At 38.2% G+C, this 20,932-nt stretch overlaps 1 protein-coding gene and 1 pseudogene across 9 annotated transcripts in view; one reads left to right on the plus strand and one right to left on the minus strand.

Moving 5' to 3' along the window:
• SDCCAG8 (serologically defined colon cancer antigen 8) overlaps positions 1–20,932 on the plus strand; it is a 253,354-nt gene that overhangs the window by 7,541 nt on the left and 224,881 nt on the right. For 8 of the 9 annotated variants that reach the window (XR_004058745.1, XR_004058746.1, XR_004058747.1 and 5 more), the window contains exons 2-5: positions 4,706–4,858; positions 5,585–5,667; positions 9,203–9,316; positions 19,730–19,855. Coding sequence is in view for 6 of the 9 variants with exons in the window: in XM_030935738.1 (XP_030791598.1) it covers positions 4,706–4,858; positions 5,585–5,667; positions 9,203–9,316; positions 19,730–19,855 (476 nt within the window). In the remaining 3 variants the exon portion in view is untranslated. Of the gene's footprint in view, positions 1–4,692; positions 4,859–5,584; positions 5,668–9,202; positions 9,317–19,729; positions 19,856–20,932 lie in introns of all 9 variants that reach the window. The other variant, XM_030935740.1, reaches the window with a different exon arrangement.
• Positions 1,942–2,774, minus strand: LOC115899104 (annotated as a pseudogene).

Genomic DNA, 20,932 nt, shown 5'->3' on the forward strand with positions numbered 1-20,932 from the left:
ATCTTGGTAGTGCTACCTGTTGGTTCCTTCATAAACAGTGACGGCAGTCTTCTGAACTAGGCTGAGGCCCAGTCAAGTGTGGACAGACATATGTATTTCTTATCTCACTGTGGTTTCATTTTTCTGCGTGTCTGCCCTAATCTAAGCTTGTACTGGGAGCTGCAGTGCATCTCGTGTCTCGGCCTAGGGAGGAATAGTTCATTGCATATTTTCTCAGAGACAGCTGGGCGCTTTGCAGGGAGTGGTCCCCCTCCCTGTCACCAGGGCAATTCTCTTTCACATCCGCCAGGACAGATGGAGAATGAAGAAATTAATAATTCACAGTGTGTATATAAGTGGTGATTCTTCCGAGACTGAGATGTACTTGCATTTTGTTCAAAAACATCTTGATGAAGAGAGGCCCAATAGTGAACTAAGAGTTAGAACATAGGAAATAGGGAAACTCTACTAAGAAAATGGACAAGACAGGCCAGGCAAGGTGGCTCACGTCTGTAATCCCAGCACTTTGGGAGGCTGAGGCTGACGGATCACCTGAGGTCAGGAGTTTGAGACCAGCCTGACCAACATGGAGAAACCCTGTCTCTACCAAAAATACAAAACTACCCGGGTGTGGTGGTGCATGCCTATAATCCCAGCTACTCGGGAGTCCGAGGCAGGAGAATCCCTTGAACCTGGGAGGCAGAGGTTGCAGTGAGCCGAGATTGCGCCATTGCACTCCAGCCTGGGCAACAAAAGTGAAACTCCTGTTGAAAAAAAAAAGAAAATGGACAAGACAGACTGAAATTAGCCAGCAGCCATTAGCTCAGGTACCGTTTAAGTGCTCATTGTACTGATTGATGTTTGGATAGTGCATTAGTAATATTATTTACTTGCACTTACATTCATGTGATCTGTAGGACTCAGGGGTCCTGTTTGTGTCTGTAGTCATAGTTAAGTTTATAGTCAGTTCCTGGTTGGTGCTGGGGAAAAGAAATCAGGATGCATTCATCATGAAATACCCTTACTCTCCTCTCAGGAGAGAAGAGGAAATGAGCGTGTTCTCTCTCTTGGTTAGAAACAGATAAAACTGTGTCCCATTAGCAATTGGATAGCAAATGATAACTGGAACCTTCTGTCTAATCTGGTTTCCTTAAATGTATGGAGCAGATAACTGCATCTAGGGAGTAGTGCTCTTAGTAAGGGTTATGGAGGCTTCAGTTGCAGTGGCTCCAGTTGAAGAGCCATGGGATTTTCATCTGTCCTGAATCATCTGAGTGTTATTCTTCTTCAGATTAACTGGGTTTATCTGTTACAGTATATAATTATGTTGCTTTGTTATATATTTGAAAAGCATTTAGCATATTTTGAAATGTAGCGTTGAAATGACTTTAAAATGTCAACTCTGTAGTTTTAGTTTTAGGGCACAGTTCTTGCAAATTCCTGCTTTTCCTCTCTGTCTCTGGTAACTCTGAAGTCAGTAGTTGCAAACAAACAAACCTTTTCTTTGGGATAGTTGTTGAATTCAATAGCTCATTATTTCACATAATATTGTGTTCATAGTACAATTTAACATGTAGTCTTTGAATGTTATAAATTCTAAAAGATTAAACAAGAATATTAGAAAAAGGATGAAAAGTGCTCTTAAAATGCTGCCCTAGACTGGGCACAGTGGCTCACTCTTGTAATCCCAGCACTTTGGGAGGTCAGGGTGGGTGGATAACCTGAGGTCAGGAGTACAAGGCCAGCATGGCCAATACTGTGAAACCCCGTCTCTGCTAAAAATACAAAAATTAGCTGGGTGTGGTGGCGCGTGCCTGTGATCCCAGCTACTCGGGAGGCTAAAGCAGGAAAATTGCTTGAACCTGGGAGGCGGAGGTTACAGTGAGCCAAGATCACTCCAGCCTGGGGACAACAGCAAGACTCCGTCTCAAAAAAAAAAAAAAAAAAAAAAAGAAAGGAAATATGCATAATAGGAATTCCAGGAATCTTATGGATTCTTCTTTTTAAGGTCCCGGTCACCGGGCGCGGTGGCTTATGCCTGTAATTCCAACACTTTTGGAGGCTGAGACGGGCGGATCACCTGAGGTTAGGAGTTTGAGACCAGCCTGACCAACATGGAGAAACCCCGTCTCTACCAAAAAAATGCAAAATTAGCCGGGTGTGATGACAGGTGCCTGTACTCCCAGGTACTCGGGAGACTGAGGCAGGAGAATCGCTTGAACCTGAGAGGTGGAGGTTGTGGTGAGCGGAGATTGTACCACTGCACTCCAGCCTGGGCAGCAAGAGTGAAACTCCCTCTCAAGAAAAAAAAAAAAAGTCCCGGTGAACTGTGGGCACAATGTAACACTTACACACTTAGGCTGAGTTACTCTCTGAACTAGGCAGTCATGTGCATAGGTTCCTTTGTGTGTTCGTGGTAATCGTTCAAATCTTGGATCCTTGACGATCCTTAGAGCCACTCGATACTTCTGCCCCAATTTCTCAATTTCAGCCATTACACAATCAGTTATCCAAGGGGTACACTTGGCATACAGACAGTCCATCATTGACTGCACTAAGTCCAATTTGACTTTTATGGAAAAGTTGATAAAGTTGGTATCAACGAGGATGTGGTAAGGGGGGCCCAGCTGTGTATTATATTGGAAAAATAAGCAGGAAGGGTGTTGGGGAACTTCTCTTTCCTTTAACGCGCTGGGATCCTTCTTTTCTGTCTCTTTAGGTTTTACTCTGTCCTTTTCTTTAAGCCTCTGATCTCTGAGACTAAGCATTCGCTTCATGGTTGCATAGTTCCTTGTTTTTTTGCTTCCTCATGGTCATGCCACACTCCTGTTTCTTCCGTAATCACCAACGGCGCAATACTTTTACCTGCAATACATTTTTATGTCAGTCAAACTGTCTCTGTCCTTTCTAATAGATTCAAAAAAGGTAAGTGTTTTATTCGTGGATTTAAGGGCATAAATCTGAAGCTACATGAACTGAATTGCTTATCATGTAACACTTGATTTTCCTTTTCCATGACCAAATCTCTTTTCTACTCTATTTTCTAATACTAAGTTATTGTAAAACTGTCACGGTTTCATATATTCCCAAAACCAGCAATGTGTCTTATCTGAACTTCCTTAAACTCATGATGAGTCAGAGGAGGCCAGTCTTCATTAGTAATCAGCACCAAATTCATTTCAAAGAAAGATCTGTGTGGACACAGGATTGGTATGGAGAAAAATGTGGTGATAAATTAACTGTGTCTCTTGTGTAGTTGAGTAACAGAATTTCATTGTCGAACCCTGACCTGAGATACCTGTTTTCTTTTATCAAAGTAGAAAATGAGTTGCTGTAAGTAAAGAAGCTGTATTAGATATTGTGTAACATGGAGATTTTTTTTTTCTATTAAGGACTAACATTGCTTTTGTTTCTGTTCCAAACTTTGAAATCAATGCACTTGGAGAAAATGGAAACTATTTTCCAAGGTCCTACAGAATAGATGTTTATGGATATATTTTCATACATGGTTGGTAATGAATCAGGTCTCTTTCATGCCATTGCAGTTAGAGGGCCTCTGGTGCTAGAGTCCTCCGGAGGACTGGGCTGTCGGAGTGGGGGCAGCGGGGTGCGTGCGGGGAGGGCTTTTCTCTTTCTTCATGGGGTCTTAGGGCCTCTCGTTTCCTCTCCACGTATGCTCTTCGCAGGTCTCTCCAGCAGGGTAGCCAGGTATCTTACATAGCGGCTTAGGGCTCCCAAAAGCAAACATTCCAAGAGGAAGCAGGAGCTGCCAGTCCTTTTAAAGACGAGGCTTGGGTCTGACATGGTGTGACTTTTATTGCATTCTATTGGTTAATGCAGATTACAGGCCCCGTCAGTTTCAGATTAGAAGACAACAAGGGAATGAGGCTGGGTTCCTTGGAGGCTGTTTTTTTTTTGTTTTTTTTGTTTTTTTTTTTTGAAACAGAGTCTCACTCTGTTGCCAGGCTGGAGTGCAGTGGTGTGATCTTGGCTCACTGCAACCCCTTGGAGGCTATTTTTAGAGATGAACTATCACAGTAATATACGTTAAAAATGCTTCATTTTAGACAGTTTTTGTGTGTTCTGGAGGTGGTCAATTGTACTAACCAAGAATCTGTGAGGTGTGGTTAGCCAGCAGTATATAGGAAGAGCTGTACTACCTGGGCTGCAACTATAAGCACCTCAGCTATGCAAATTTTGATCAAGACCAAGCCAGACATGTGGATGTCTCTTGGTGGGGGAGGGATTTCCTGTCCCCAGGGACAATGAGGCTTCCCTAGGTTGGAACTGGGTGTGATGCAGTCCCTCTTGCTGGCTCTTCCCACCTCCCCACTGCTCCTCCCGTCCTCCTCTGTCTCCAGGTTGGTAGAGAAGTCAGGCGTGAGGGGAAGGAGAGCACTTCCCTTAGCAAGTTATTGTTTAATGGGAGCTGGTGGGAAGAGTTCTGTCATTTCATACTCCTTGCTGGTGGTGCTATATGTAGTGAAATCAACTGCTACAGTGATAGGGACCTTAGAGATCATCAAGTCCTACCTCTACACCATGAAGTTAATCTTCTCTCACCATCTCTGGCACATCCCTCAGCAAGCTAGAAACAGAACTCTGCGTTTTTTCCATAAAGTATGAGAAATAATGATTTCACCTTTAAAAACTGCCTTCTTGAGCAAGTGTCCGTTTGGTCACCCAGATTTCATTGGTCCTAACTTTCATCAGGTTTTTCTTGCAGAACGTGCCAGTAGAAGCATTCACCAACTGAAATGTGCCCTGAAAGAAGGTGATGTCACTATTGGAGAAGATGCACCAAATCTTTCTTTTAGCACCAGTGTGGGAAATGAGGATGCCAGGACAGCCTGGCCCGAATTACAACAGAGCCATGCTGGTGAGTATGAAAGTCAGTCCTAGCCTGAACGATGCACAGTGAATTTTTTAAACTCCGTAGAATAATAGGTCCTTTCATTCTTCGTTCTGCTGCTATGATGTTATTCCTGAAACACAAATCAGATAATTTAATTCCCTTGCTTTATCTTTTTTTCCTTTGACTTCCCAATGCCTATAGGCTAAAGTCCGAAATTCTTAGTTACAAAATAACAGTGTTTTCCTAAGATAGCTCCAACCTGCCTCTTCAGCTCATCTTTGTATACTTCTCATGCTAATCATCCATCTCACAACTCATATTCTAGTTATAATGACCTCCTCACTATGCTTTTATGCTTTGACATGTGCAGTGCCTTCTAACTGGAATTTTTCTTATCCTTTTCTGCTTGGTGAACTCCTTCCTGTTCATCCTTGCAGTGTTATCTCCTCTGTGAAAACAAGCACAGTTAGGTGCTTCCTCTTCTTGTAGCACTGTGCACAGCTCTAGGTCTACATACAAACTTATTTTATATCAGTGTCTCTCTCTTCCTTGCTAGATTCTTAGCACTTAAGGGGTAGAAATTCTTTTTTTTTTTTTTTCTGATGTTGGTCTTTGTATCCCCAGTTAATAGCATAATTCTTGATGCATAATATATATCTCAGCAATTTTTATTAGTTGGAAAGATGGATGGGTGGTAAGAAACCATGGATCTCAAATAAGGTTAATAAACCCTCTGCTTTTGCTCTATAGTTAATCAGCTCAAAGATTTGTTGCGCCGACAAGCAGATAAGGAAAGTGAAGTATCTCCATCAAGAAGAAAAATGTCCCCTTTGGTAAGTATCAACTTTTCCAACTTGACAAAGCATTCCTATGTTTTACTGTACTGTGTCATTTTGTAGTACATGTTGCAGAAAAAATTTAAGCATGGCATGCTAATAGTGAAAATCATTAAAAGTAATTCTCTTCCCTCTAATGATTTTGACTGAAAAAATAGATTTCCATGGCAGAGGGAATCTTGATGTTTTTAATTTATTGTTCACTTGGAAAATGGGAGCAAGGGAATAGTTTGGAGAATTTATTTTTCAACTGTTAGCAAAATATGTAATAAAAATATACAATATATAATTATATATTTGGAAGGAGAATATATGTAAAAGATAAAGTAATGATTTTAGTAATTTCTTTTTTAGAGGGCCATATCTATCATCCATCATTTTTAGAAGTTACTTAATTATAATTGTAGCCCACCTTTGTAATATTTTAAAATTTTGAATGTCAAAATAATACATTTTGTTTTTAATTAGTTAATTTTTTGAGATGGAGTCTTATTCTGTCACTCAGGCTGGAGTACAGTGGCATGATCTTGGCTCACTACAACCTCTGCCTCCCCGCTTCAAGCGATTCTCCTGCCTCAGCCTCCCTAGTAGTTGGGATTACAGATGTGCACTACCACACCAGGCTAATTTTTTGTGTTTTTAGTAGAGATGGGGTTTCACCATATTAGCTAGGCTGGTCTCAAACTCTGAACCTCAGGTAATCCTCCTGCCTCGGCCTTCCAAAGTGCTGGGATTACAGGCATGAGCCACTGCACCCAGCCTCAAAATAATACGTTTTAATATGTAATATTCTTCTATATGTTAAGATATATGGTTATAAAATTGTATGATATATAAGAAGTGCTGTATTTCTTCTGAGGCTGTTTTTTTATTGCTTTGACAGAATATATTATTCCTGATTAAAGCATTTTATATGCCAAAGGCTGAGATAGATGTGAGTGAAAGAACCCTGGACCAGATTTAAGTGGCCAAAATAATAGTCAAGGGCTTAATTCTATCTAAGGTCTATCACATACTCTCTAGGATATTGTGCCTGTCTCATGGAGTTTTTGGAATAACAAGATAAGATTACATACTTAAAATTCTTTAGAAACCTAGGAAGTGTTATACAAACATAACATGTCATAGCAGCACCCTCACATTTTCAATGTGTTTTATAGTTCAGTGCAATGCCTATATGCTGAAAAGTATGGAGACATGTCACTTTCTTTTCTTCACCACTGAAATGTCAGAATATCACTCCCATACGAACACTTCATTCCAGGCTGACACAAACTTTTAAGCTTAATTCCCACTTTAGAGAAATGTACTTCATATGCATATTCAATATTTATAGATATAGATTTTATAATCTTAATAAAACATCTCATTATTTAATGAATTTATTACTATTGACATCTGGTTTCTAGCATGCTCTTAAGCACACACTGGTGGAATGCTTTTAAGTCTACCTAGATGCAGTTGCTTTTTCTGTTGAATGCTCAGACATGCTTATTCGTTTTTTAAAGCCTGAGCAAGTGATATTATGGAGCTTATTGAATCCAGACAGGCAGGAAGACCTTCATTAAGAGAATCAGTTTAGTACATACAGAGTACACTTTAAAATATCCAAGTCTATTTATATGGAGCTGTGTAAAAGAATGGAACTTAGACTCTAAATGTATACAGTCTACATGTAATAATTATAAACCGTAATAGTAATAATTAGCTTTTAGGATGCACTTTCATAGCCAGTATAACATATTAGAAATACATGCATATATTGAGAGTAAAACTGAGGCACTGTTGAGATGGAAAAGAAGTTATTACTTACTGTCTTAAAATGTAGATATCCAAACTAAAGCCCTTCAAAGGAGACACAAATGATTTCATGTGAACATTTTTCATACAATATTAGCTTGAGCTTTTTATTTTTCACATTGACTTCCTCCTGTATACTCATAGTAGTAATTTATATTTGCCTACCTTCTGAACCTATTTCTATTAATGGAGGATGATTCTGACTGTTTGATTTCTACTCATGACAGATAATTCATTTAATTAGAGTTACTTTGGTTTTTAAATATCTTCAATACACCAAAAAGCAGAGCTCTGTTTAATTTTATTCTGCCATGGTAGCTCGTGCTTGGTTGTCATTTAAAATTTCTGCTGTGCTGAGAAAGAGACACTGTGTCTCATTTCAAGCTTTCCTCTGGGTTTGTTTAACTGGGTGACCCTTGTTTTCCCTTTTCCTGATTTCCTCATCCTTTTAAAAAAAATCATGTGATGTGTATATGATTTTACAAACTATATCACAGTCACTTTAAGATAAGGTAAGATATACATTAACAGTAAGTTCCAGGAATGCTACAGAGCTAAAATAACATTAGTGTTTTTTTGAAATCTCTTCGTTGGACCCCTCAATGAAAAAAGTAGTAAAACTACTTTAGGGCTCTACTCTTGGAGGTTCTATGCTCCAGAACAGCATACGCTTGAATTGCCTTCCATACTAGAGTCAAAAATCAAAAACTATGTTTTGCTAATGTATCCTTTTTGAGATGGAATTTTATCGCATTGACACAGGCTTGGCATCAAACAGTTCCTAAAGAATCTCTCCCTCACGGAGCTGCTGCAGTTTTAGCTAGCAAATCCTCTTCCATGGCAGTTTCTTGGAGAGAGTTGTCCCTTGTATCTCAGCATTACTGAATGGAATGTTGTTTTTCCAATTTGTTAAAATAGTTCATTCCAAGCCAGTTATACTACTGCTACCCCAGCATTTTTCTATTCACTATATGTGCTTTTTATAACCACTTTCACCATCCATCTTAAAAAACAAAATGATATTCACGTCCATGAATCTTGTGTATTTGTGGAATTTATAGGATAGAGAAGCAAGTATTTGTGTTAGTCCATTCTCGTGTTGCTATAAATAAATACCTGAAGCTGGGTCATTTATTTGAAAAAGAGGTTTAATCAGCTCATGGTTCTGCAGGCTGTATAGGGAGTGTGGAACTGGCATCTCATTCTGGTGAGGGCCTCAGGAGACTTTCAGCCGTGGTGGAAGGTGGAAGGGGAGCAGGGCTCTGCAGGCTGTATGGGAAGTGTGGGACTGGCATCTTATTCTGATGAGGGCCTCAGGAAACTTTCAGTCATGGTGGAAGGTGGAAGGGGAACAGGCATTTCATGTGGTGAGAGCCAGAGCAAGAAGTGAGGAGAGGTGTCACATTCTTTTAAACAACCAGATCTCACCAAAACTCAGAGCAAGAACTCATTATCATGAGGATAGCACCAGCACTGAGGTATTCATCCATTCATCATGACCTAAACACCTCCCACCAGGCCCCACCTCCGATGCTGGGGGCTGCATTTCGGGGATAAGGATCCAAACTATATCAAGACTGTAAGCTACATTGTGATCAATTATATGTTTATATCACATCAGTGCACAACTGAGTATGGAGAAGGTAACAACTGATTCTTTGCTAAATCCAAACATGCTTAATTTGGCTTTTTAAAAATTATTTATTTATTTATTTATTTATTTTTGTCATAGAGGTCATTGGAACATGAGGAAGCCAATATGCCTACTATGCACAACCTTGTTCCTATTATTAATGACCAGTCTCAATATATTCATCATTTAGAGGCAGAAGTTAAGTTCTGCAAGGTAAGTTTCTCATTAAGAATTTAAAACTAAATAAATTAAAGCTTATATTAACTATATATTGTATACGAATTTGCTGCTAGAAATCTTCATGTTTGTAGCAATGCATTGACAATTGCTATTCTTACATGACTGAGAGACTGATGTGTCACAGGAACTTGTCAGACTTGGGAATGATGCTCTTGACCGTACCATTTCTGATTGCTTGATTTCCCAGTAGTTCATTACTATGTCTAATGATTTCATAATATGCTCTCATATTTCAGAAGTTTTCCTTCTCACCCCACTTGCTGTAACCCAGCAAATGGCAAATGCTTTGGAATACAAATAGCAATCATTCTCCCACACTTGTCAACCTATTGGGGCAGGGGTACAACAATCAAGGATTCTAAACTGGCAAGACCAGTTCTTCTCCACTGTCAGTATTAAGGCTCTTACTTTGACTTTGAATGAGAATGGTTCATAGGGTACTGACAGTAGTGATCAAGAAACCAAGCACATCATATATAGCTTGTGACACTAGAGGGTTATATGCTCAACTGTGTGCAGTTTACTAATGTCATTAATGCTAATAGAGCCTTTTCATCTCCCCAAAGTATGTCGTATTTTACTTCTTTTCTTTCTGTTTCTTTCTCTCCCTCCCTCTTTCTTTCTTTCTAGTTTCAGTGTATTAGATTGTATGATATTTTTATAGGAATTACTGATATCTCTTGTATCATGTTTTTATATATAGTATATGATATTATGTATTATATTGTTGACATTTTAAGATGATGCAAGGCCAGTGTGTAACTTAAGGGGGCTTTAGATGTTTCACTGTCCTGATTTTACCAGGGAGTTTCTGATCTTAACATGTAATTTCCTGTTTGTTCTTGGAGGACACAGTCATTAATATACAGGTGGTCTTGGATTACCAGTAAAGCTGAAATAATATCCTAGGAACTATTTCATTAACAAGGCTCTATTAATCCCTAAGATGTTGTGGATAAAACTTGAAAGATATAAAGCAGAATGTATTTACCATCTACTTGAGAAAACAGAACTATTCCCTATTAACACCATAAGCAGCACATTAGAGAATATAGTATAGGCCTTTACTTCTTGGTATAAGGTATAATTATAATAAGAGAAGAAAGTTAGGAAAAGCTAATGTCTTTGGGAATGTTTTTATGGGAGTGAGAGATCTTGAACCGGTCTTTTTTTTTTCTTTCAATTTTTAAAATTATACTTTATGCTGTAGGGTACATGTGCACAACGTGCAGGTTTTTTCCATATGTATACATGTGCCATGTTGGCGTGCTGCACCCATTAACTCATCATTTACATTAGGTATATCTCCTAATGCTATCTGTTCCCCCTCCCCCCACCCCACAGCAGGCCCCAGTGTGTGATGTTCCCCTTCCTGTGTCCTAGAGTTCTCATTGTTCTCCATATCCTCATTAGCATTTGGTGTTGTCAGTGTTTTACAGTTTAACTGTTCTAATAGATGTGCAGTGGAACCTCATTGCTGTTTTAGTTTCAATTTCCTGATCACAAATGACGCTGAGTGTCTTTTCATGTGCCTATATTCCACCTATATCACATCTTTGAGTGAGGTGTCTGTTCAGGTCGTTCACCCATTTTTAAAATCAGGTTGTTCGTTTTCTTATTGTTGAGTTTTAACAATTCTTACTGTATTTTGGATGCCAATCCTTCATCAGGTATGTCTTTTTCAAGTATTTTTTCCCAGTCTTTGACTTGGTGTTTACTTCTCTTAACAGTGTCTTTCAATGAGCAGAAATTTTTAATTTTAATGAAGTTTAACTTACCAATTTTTTCTTTCATAGATTGTACTTTTAACTTTGCATTTAAAAATTTGTTACCAAATCCAAGTTCACTATATTTTCTCCTTTCTTCTTCTAGGTATTTTATAATTGTTTATTTTACATTTAGATCATGTTTGAAGGACAGTTGTCCATATTTTGGGGTCTATTTCTGGGCTATCCTGTTCCATTGATTTACTTGTCAATTCTTTTGCCAGTATTACTCTATCTTGATTACTGTAGCTTTATATTAAGTCTTGAAGTTGGGTAATATCCGGACTCCAATTTTGTTCTCCTTCAATATTTTAATGAGTATTCCCGGACTTTTGTGTCTCCCGGTAAACTTTAGAATCAGTTTGTTGATATCCACAAAATAGGATTTGGATTGGAATTGTGTTGGATCTATTGATCAAGTTGGGAATCACTGGCATTTTGATACTATTGAATATTCCTATCCATGAACATGGAATATCTCTATTTACTTAGATCTTCTTTGATTACTTTAATCAGTGTTGTGGTTTTCCTCAAATAGATCTTCTACAAATTTTGTGAGATTTATACCTATTTTATTTTATTTTATTTTTGAGACACAGTCTTGCTCTGTCACCCAGGCTGGAGTGCAATGGTGCAGTCTTGGCTCACTACAACCTCTGCCTCCCGGGTTCAAACAATTCTTCTGCCTCAGCCTCCCAAGTAGGTGGGACTACAGGCATGTGCCACCACACCTGGCTAATTTTTGTATTTTTAGTAGAGATGGGGTTTCACTATGTTGGCCAGGTTGGTCTCGAACTCCTGACCTCATGATCCACCCGCCTCGGCCTCCCAAAGTGCTGGGATTACAGGCAAGAGCAACTGTGCCCAGCCACCTATTTTATTTTTTAGTGTAAATGGTATTATGTATTTAATTTCAAATTCCAATGATTTATTGCTAATATAGAAGAAAACAATTGACTTTGTATATTGACCTTGTATTCTGCAACCTTGGTATAAGTCACTTATTAGTTCCAGCATTTTTTGTTGATTCTTTGGGATTTTCCTCATTGACAAGCATATTATCTGCAAACAAAGACAATGTTATTTTCTCCTTTCCAATATGTTTAGATTTTGTGTTTTTTACATTTTTCATTTATTTTTATTAATTAATTTTTTTGAGATAGGGTCTTGCTGTGTTGTACAGGCTGGAGGGCAGTGGCATGATCATGTCTCACTGTAGCCTTGACATCTTGGGCTCAAGTGATCCTCCTACCCCAACCTCCCTGGTGGCTGGGACCACAGATGCACACCACCATGCTTGGCTATTGTTTTATTATTATTACTTTTTGTAGAGTTGAGGTCTCATCATGTTGCCCAGGCTGGTCTTGAACTCCTGGGCTCAAACAGTCCTCCTGCGTGGGCTTCCCAAGGTGTTGAGATTATAGGCTTTAGCAAATGTTCCCAGCCAGATTTTATTTTTTTAATTGTCTTATTGCATTAGCTAAGACTTTTGGAATGATGTTGAATGGTTGTGAGAAGGGGCCATCTTTGCCTTGTTCTTGATCTTAGTGGGAAACTACTTTCTTACCATAAAGTATGTTAGCTATAGGTTATTTGTAGATGTTCTTTATCAAGTTGGGAGTGTTTCCCTCTATTCCTAGTTACTGAGAGTATAGATGCCTCTCGGCTTACAATGGGATTGTGTCCTGATAAACTCATTGTAAGTTGAAAATGCATTTAATATACTATAGAATATTGGTTGTTTACGCCTGTGATTGCACGGCTAACTGGGAGCTACAGCTCACTGCCACTGCTGCTGCCCAGCATCATGAGAGATTATTATACTGCATATTGCTAGCTTGGGAAAATACCAAAATTTGAAACTTGAATTATGGTTTCTACTGAATGCATATTGCTTTTGCAGCATAATAAAGTCAAAAAAACATAAGTCAAACCATCACAAGTCAGGGACCGTCTGTGTTTATCATAGATGGCCGCCGCATTTTGTCAAATGCTTTTCCTGCATCTACGGTTAAAATTATGATTTTTCTTCTCTACATTGTTGATGTGACATTAACTGATCCTCAAATGTCGAACCAATGTTGTGTAATTAGAATAAATCTTACTTTATCCTGTTGTATAATTCTTTTTTACATTGTTGGATTTGATTTGCCAGTATTTTGTTAAGGATTTTTTCATCTACATTCATTAGAGATATTGATCTGTAATTTTCCACTTGTTTTCACTTGGTTCGGGTATTAGGTTAATGCTGGCCTCATAAAATAAGTTAGCAAATACTTCCTCTTGAATTTTATGAAACATGTTATAGATAATTGGTATAATTTCTTTCTTAAATATTTGGTACAATTAACTAGTGAACTTATCTGGACCTGGTGCTTTCTGTTTTGAAAGGTTGCTAATTGTTGATTTAATTTTCTTGATAAATATAGGTTTATTCAGATTGTCTGTTCTTCCCTCTGTGAGTTTTCATGGATTGTGTCTTATAAAGAATTGGTGCGTTTCATCTAGGTGACTAAATTCATGATCATGGAGTTGTTCATAGTATTTCTTTGTAACCTGTTTTTTAAACATTTCTTTATTATCCTTTTAATGTTCATGGGATCAGTAGTGATAGCCCCGTTTTCACTTCTGATCTTAGTATATGATAGAATCTAATTGGTATTTTCTCTTTTTTTTCTTAGTTAACTTGTATAGAGTCTTATCAATGTTATTCATCTTTTCAAAGACCCAACTTTTGATTTTGTTGTTTTTCTCTAATGATTTTCTATTTTTAATTTCATTGATTTTTTCTCTCTGATTTTTACTATATGTTCTTTTCTGCTTACTCTGGAATTAATTTGCTGTTGGTTTTCCAACTTCTAAAGTAGAAGCTTAGATTCTTTACTTGAAGTCTTTCTTCTTTTCTAATTTTTTTTGCACTCCTTTTGCTGCATCCTTTTAATAAGTATATAGCTTTTTATCAGTTGTATTTTAATTTTTACTTAGTTGAAAATATTTCTAAATGGCTTTTGATACGTCTTGGATTCGTGTGTGTCATTTAGAAGAGGGTTGTGTCATCGTCAGGTATTTGGGGAGTTTCCCAGCTGTCGTTCTGTTACTGATTTCTGGTTTAATTCCATTGTTGTCTGACCGCATACCTTCCTATTCCTTTAAATTTGTGAAGGTTTGTACATTGTAGTCTGCCTGGGTGAATGTTCTGTGTGAGCCTGAAGAAAACGTGTGTACTGCTGTTCTTGAATGAAGTAGTCTATAAATGTCAGTTAGATCCAGTTGATTGATGCTGGTGTTCCTTTCAATTGTGTCCTTTGTGATTTTTATCATTTCTGACAGGGGATGTTGAAATTTCCAACTGTAAGAGTGGATTCATCTGTTTTCCTTTGCCTCATACATTTTGATACCCTTTTATTAAGCACATATGCATTAAGACTTGTTATGTCTTCTTGGTGAATTGACCTCTTTATCATTATGTAATATACCGCTATATCCCCTGTATCCCTGATCATTTTCATTGGTCTGAAATCTGCTTTGTCTAAAATTGATATTGCTACTCCAACTTTCTGTTGATTAGTGTTAACATATGTTTTTTCATTCATTTATTTTTAATCTATCTGTGTCTTTGTATTTATAGTTGGCTTCTTTTTTTGTTTTGAGGTTATTTCTTTTTCTTTTTTTTTTTGGTTAGAAATGGGGTCTCACTATATTGCTCAGGCTGGTCTTGAACTCCTGGGCTCAAGGGATCTTCCAACCTTAGCCTCACAAGTAATGGGATTACAGATGTGAGCCACCTTGCCTGGCTATTATAGGCTTCTTGTAGACAACATATAGTTTGTTGTTGTTCTTTTTTTAACCACTCTGATAGTCTCTATCTTTTACTTGGTATATTCAGACCATTATATTTAAAGAGATTATTGTTATGATTGGATCAATGTATAACATATTTGTTACTATTATTTTCATTGTCTTTATTTTTTGTTTCTTTAAAAAATTTTCACTCTTTTTCTGTCTTCTCTGGCCTTTTTTTTTTTTTTAAAGAGATAGAGCCTTGCCCTGTTACCTAGGCAGTGACGTAATCAAAGCTCACTATAGCCTAGAACTCTTGGGCTCAAGCAGTCCTCCCACCTCCTCCCTGCCGAGTGGCTAGGGACTACAGACTTGCGCCACTATACCTGGCTAATTTTTATGTTTTTTGCAGAGATGGAGTCTCACTACGTTGCCCAGGCTGGTGTCAAACTCCTGACCTCAAGTGAGCTTCCCACCTTAGCCTTCCAAAGTGCTGCACTTACCAGGTGTGAGCCACTGTACCTGTCCCTTCTGTAACTTTGATTAAGCATTTTACATGATTGCATTTTATTTTTTATTTTTGGAGACAGAGTCTCTCTCAGTCGCCCAGACTGGAGTTCAGTGACACCATCTTGGCCCACTGCAACCTCTGCCTCCTGGGTTCAATCAATTCTTGTGCCTCAGCCTTCCTAGTAGCTAGGACTACAGGCGTGAGCCACCACAACCAGCTAATTTTTGTATGATTGCATTTTTTTCTTGTCTTAACATATCAGTTGATCAACTGTACTTCTTCGTCTTTTTTTTTCTTTACTGGTTGCCTTGGAGTTTGCAGTAAATATTTATAACTAACTTTACTTTCAAGTACCCCTGTGCCACTTCTTGAATAGTACAAATTCCTTATGACAGAATTCCCAAGCCCTCTCTCATCCTTTATAACATTTCTGTCATTAATTTCAGTTATCCATAAACTACAATTACTACAAACACTATTGCAATTATGATGTTGAACACAAAGTGTCATCTGTCAAATACATTAATAAGAAAATATTTTCTATCCACTTACTCCTTCTTTAATACTCTTTTTTTCTTTATGTAGATGGCAGTTTCTCACCTTATCATCTTTTCTCCTTTCTGAAGAACTTTTTTTTAACATTTCTTGCGATGCATATATGCTAGCAATAAATTCCATCAATTCTTGTTGGTCTAAGAAAATATTTTTCTTTCTCTTTTGAAGGTTAATCTTGCTGAATCCAGAATTCTAAGTTGGTGGGGTTTTTTTTTTTTTTAACACTTTAAATATTAGATTCATTTTATTCTCTTCCTGTTTGCATGGCTTCTGAAAAGTATTCCCAGGTAATTCTTATCCTTCCTTCTTTATAGGTAAGGTTTTTGTTTTTTTATTTGTTTGATTTTTGTTTTATTATTATTATTATTTATTTGAGACTGAGTCTTGCTCTGTCACACAGGCTGGAGTATAGTGGCGAGGTCTTGGCTCACTGCAATCTCGGCCTCCTGAGTTCAAGCAATTCTCATGCCTCAGCCTCCTGAATAGCTGGGATTACAGGTGCCCACCACCATGCCTGGCTAATTTTTGTATTTTTAGTAGAGACAGGGTTTCACCATGTTAGTCAGGCTGGTCTTGAACTCCTGACCCTCATGTGATCTGCCTGCCTTGGCCTCTGAAGGCATACATTCCCTATATGCTGGGAATACAGGCATGAACCACCGCGCCCGGACTGATTTTTGGGTTTTGTTTGTTTGTTTACTTTGGCTTGTTTTAAGATTTTTCTCTTTGTCTTTGATTTTCTGCAGTATGAATATGATATTCTTCAGTGTATTTTGTGGGGGTATTTATCTTGCTTGGTGTTCTGTGAGCTTCCTAGATCTGTGGTTTGGTGCCTGTCATTAATTCAGGAAATTTTTCAGTCATTATTGACTGAAATATTTCTTCTTTTCCTTTCTTTCCTTTTTTGTGTTCCTGTTGTATGTATGTATTTATTACACCATTTGTAATTGTACTGTAGTTCTTGTATAATTTTTCTGTCTTTAGTTTTTTTCCTTATTGCATTTCTTTTTTGGAAATTCTTCTTCACAATTCTTAAAGTTTACTAATGCATTCCTCAGCTACGTCCAATCTACTGATGAGCCTTTCAAAGGCATTCTTCATGTCTATTAATAGTTTTTTTATTTTGAGCATTTTCTTTTCATCTTTTTCATAGAGTTTCCATCTCTTCACTTATATTACTCTGCTGTTCTTGCATATAGTCTATTTTCTCTATTAGAGACCTTAGCATAGTAACCATAATTATTTTATTTATTTATTTATTTATTTAGAGACAGAGTCGTACTCTGTCACCCAGGCTCAAGTGCAGTGGCGTGATCTCGGCTCGCTGCAACCTCTGCCTCCTGGGTTCAAGTGATTCTCCTGCCTCAGCCTCCCAAGTAGCTGGGATTACATGCCTGCACCACCACCCCTGGCTAATTTTTTTTGCATTGTTAGTAGAGGTGGGGTTTCACTATGATGGTCAGGCTGGTCTCGAACACCTTGGTCAGGTGATCCTCCCACCTTGGCCTCCTAAAGTGCTTGGGATTACAGGCGTGAGCCACCGTGCCCGGCCTTAATTATAATTATTTTAAATTCCTGGTCTGATAATTTTAACATCTCTGCCTTATCTGAGACTGTTTCCGATGCTGGTTAAATCCTTTCAAACTGTGTTTCAGTCTTTTAGCATGTCTTGTAATTGTTTGATGAATGCTGGACATGACATGTTTGGTAAAAGGAACTGAGATAAGTAGGCCTTTAGCATAAGCTTTTATGTTTATCTGGCTAGAAGCGAGGCTGTGTTTGCTGTCACTATACATGTCAGAGGCTAACATTTCCTTCCGTGTCCTGGTCTTGTCTCTTCTGTTGTCTCTTCATTACCCTAGTGAATTCTTCCTAAATATAGTCTGAGATATGCAGTTCTTTCTGTTGAATTTCGCTGTTAATATACAGGAGCCCTAGTGATGTGGTCGTTAGATGTGGGAGTAGAGGGAAATGTTCAACAGGCCTATGACTAGATCTGAGTCTTTTAATAAGCCTTTGCCTTGGGCTGTGACATTCACAAGTGCTTCTCAGTCTCCCCTGCCCTTTAAGGTAGACAGGACAGCTAGAGGAAGCCGGAGGCCCCTTCTCCCACACTGAATGCAAGAGGGGGCTGGAGCTGGATTCCTCTTTGTTTAGGCCGGTTAGGTGACAGCAGCCCTCCAGTCAGTTCGGCTCTGGTAAAGCCGTTTCCCTTGAGTCAGGCCTGTTACAAGGAACACAACGTGCCGAGCGTATTTCAAACTGGCTGCTTTTCTTTTTCCTTTAGGTTGCATAAGGGGATTTTTCTCTAGTTTTTACTGTGAAAACCTGGTAGTGTCCTGGAGATAAAATTGGGGAAGCAGGGCAGTCCTCCTATGACTGGGTCTTCCTGGAATTTATTTATTTATTTATTTTGTGACAGAGTCTCGCTCTGTCACCCAGGCTGGAGTGCAGTGGCGTGATCTCCGCTCACTGAAACCTTGGCCTCCCAGGATCAAGCGATTCTCCTACCTCAGCCTCCCGAGTGGCTGGGACTACAGGCGTGTGCTACCACACCTGGCTAATTTTTGTATTTTTAGTAGAGATGGGATTTCACCATATTGGCCAGGCTGGTCTTGAACCCCTGACCTCGTAATCCGCCCACCTTGGCCTCCCAAAGTGCTGGGATTACAGCCATAAGCCACTGCGCCCAGCCCGGAATTTTTAACTCTCAAACTTGTTGACACTGAGCTTCCAGCAAGTCATCAGTTACGGTTTAGATTTTCTACCTCCTCCAGAGGTTCCTGATTTCCTCCTGTAAATTCTGTGTCTCAGCAACCACCCATCTCTTCAATTTTGGGGCAGCAGTTTTCCCTGTGACTTCAATTATCTAATGAATCTAAGAAGAAGTTGTTGATTTCCAGTTTGTTCAACGTTTTTGCTGTTGTGAAGATGGGAGTGAGCTGTTCCAGGCTCATTACATTCCAGACTGAAAATTGAAAGTCCACAATATTTTTTTAATTTCAGCTTTTTATTATAGCTTTGGGTTTAAAAATAATAATAATTGAGAGGAATTTTCACATGTTGTACGATAGCTTGTGATTACACTAGTAATGAATATTAGGTTAAGTATTATATGATTGATATATTGATGTTATTGTTTTTCCAGCGACTGAGGTCCACTCAATAGCTATTCTAATTATTGTTGACCTGTAATTTCTTATGTTACATCCTGTAATTTTAATTGTTATTGATTTGTTAATTCTTTACATTACATCCTGTGAGGCCAAGGAAATACTCTTTCAGAATTCTCCATGAAATGTTTTACTATAATTCTCTCCTATCTGGCTACCATTTCATAGGTAATCATCATGCCTGTCTATGCCTTTCTGACTCAAAGCCTCCCTCTATTTAATCTTCCATCAGTTTTTAACAGGTTGATGGTATTTGATCATTAGTAATAATATGTCTTAACTCATTTTTCAGAGTCTACTTCTTTAAAATTTCTTGGATAACTCTTTTAATTAAGGCTTTTCTTTGAGCCTCGATTCCTTGGAAAAAAGGAAATTGTCAGAAACGACACACTTTTGTGATATGCCACCTGCAGGCCCATTACCTTAGCCTTCTCTTTGGTATCTAGCTAACGTTTAGGTTGTCTTGTTTGTGTAAATACAATTATATTTCAGGAAAAGGAGAACATAAGTCTTCCATACTTTATATCATGCTGGGTCCTCTAATCAACAAATAAAAACACAGCTTAATAATGCTTAATGTATTTGGTGTTGCTTATTGTAGGAGGAACTCTCTGGATTGAAAAATAAAATACAAGCAGTTGTGCTTGAAAAGGAAAGCCTCCAGCAAGAGCTGAAATCTCAAAGACAGGAGGAGATACTAAGGGAACAAACACTTCTGGATGCATCTGTGAGCATTCTTTTAAATCATACATTTTATTTTAGTGTGAATATTCCCTTCTGCTCTCTGTCCCGCCTTCTTAGCTGCTTAGTTTTTCTCCTTGAAGTGTGGCCAAAGTACTATGTTGGTATTTGTTTGAGACCTCAAATACCAAATTTCACTGTGGTAGAATGAATTCTCAAATGAAATGATCTCGTAATATTTGCTACGGTTTCCTGAGCATACCATTTCTGCCTTACCATATGGAAAGAGCAAGTCTGAAAGCAGGAAATGTGTTATACAGGAAGGACTTTGCTAAGTCTAGAAACCATTCAGAACCTTAGCTTAGATTTCTGCTGGATTTCTCTAAATTGTCCTTAATATCTGAAATCTGGTAAGTCTAATTAATTAGCAGCATGATATAGCAGAAAGAACATTGGCCTTAGGGTCCGAGAATCAAAACGTTAGTCTTCCCATTGTCCCTAAGAAGGGTGGTGCTTAGCAAGTAATTTTAGAAGGCTTTATATAGCTTAATCCCATATGTCCTTTATTTCTTTATTGTTATTTTGAGAAGATTATCGTATACCAGGAGTTTTCAATACAAATTCCTGGACTCCAGGCCCTGTGAGTCTGATTCACTTGGTCTGGTTGGCTCCTGGGAATCTAAACTTTTATGAAGTTGCCTAAGTGATTCTAGTGTCAGTGGCCCAGAGTTTGAAGAACGTTGGGTCAGATTATCCCTATAATTCTGTGACAGAGAATTATTGTGGTGACTTTTAAATAGTGCTTAAACCACTTTCTTATGACTTATCAGAGTACTTTTGTCTTAAACTTTTTAAAACTGTTTTTCTGTAAGATATAGTCACAGCTTCTTCTGCTTTTTGAGACAAATGCAACTTTCCATGCGGAAGTTTTCATGCTTGCCTATTCCAGCTTCACTTTGCAGTTTACTTTGGTGGTTTTGACTTTGTCGTCATTAGTAAATCAGCTGTTAAGAAAACATGAAAGTCTTGATGTTTTATTGAGATATCCTCTAATTTTCGTTTTTGAAGTCTTTTTTTTTTTTTTTTAACCTGAATTGATAGCTTGTTTTTAATCCTGGAGTTG

The sequence above is a fragment of the Rhinopithecus roxellana genome, chromosome 8 (genome assembly GCF_007565055.1).
Source record: "Rhinopithecus roxellana isolate Shanxi Qingling chromosome 8, ASM756505v1, whole genome shotgun sequence".
Lineage (NCBI taxonomy): Eukaryota > Metazoa > Chordata > Mammalia > Primates > Cercopithecidae > Rhinopithecus > Rhinopithecus roxellana.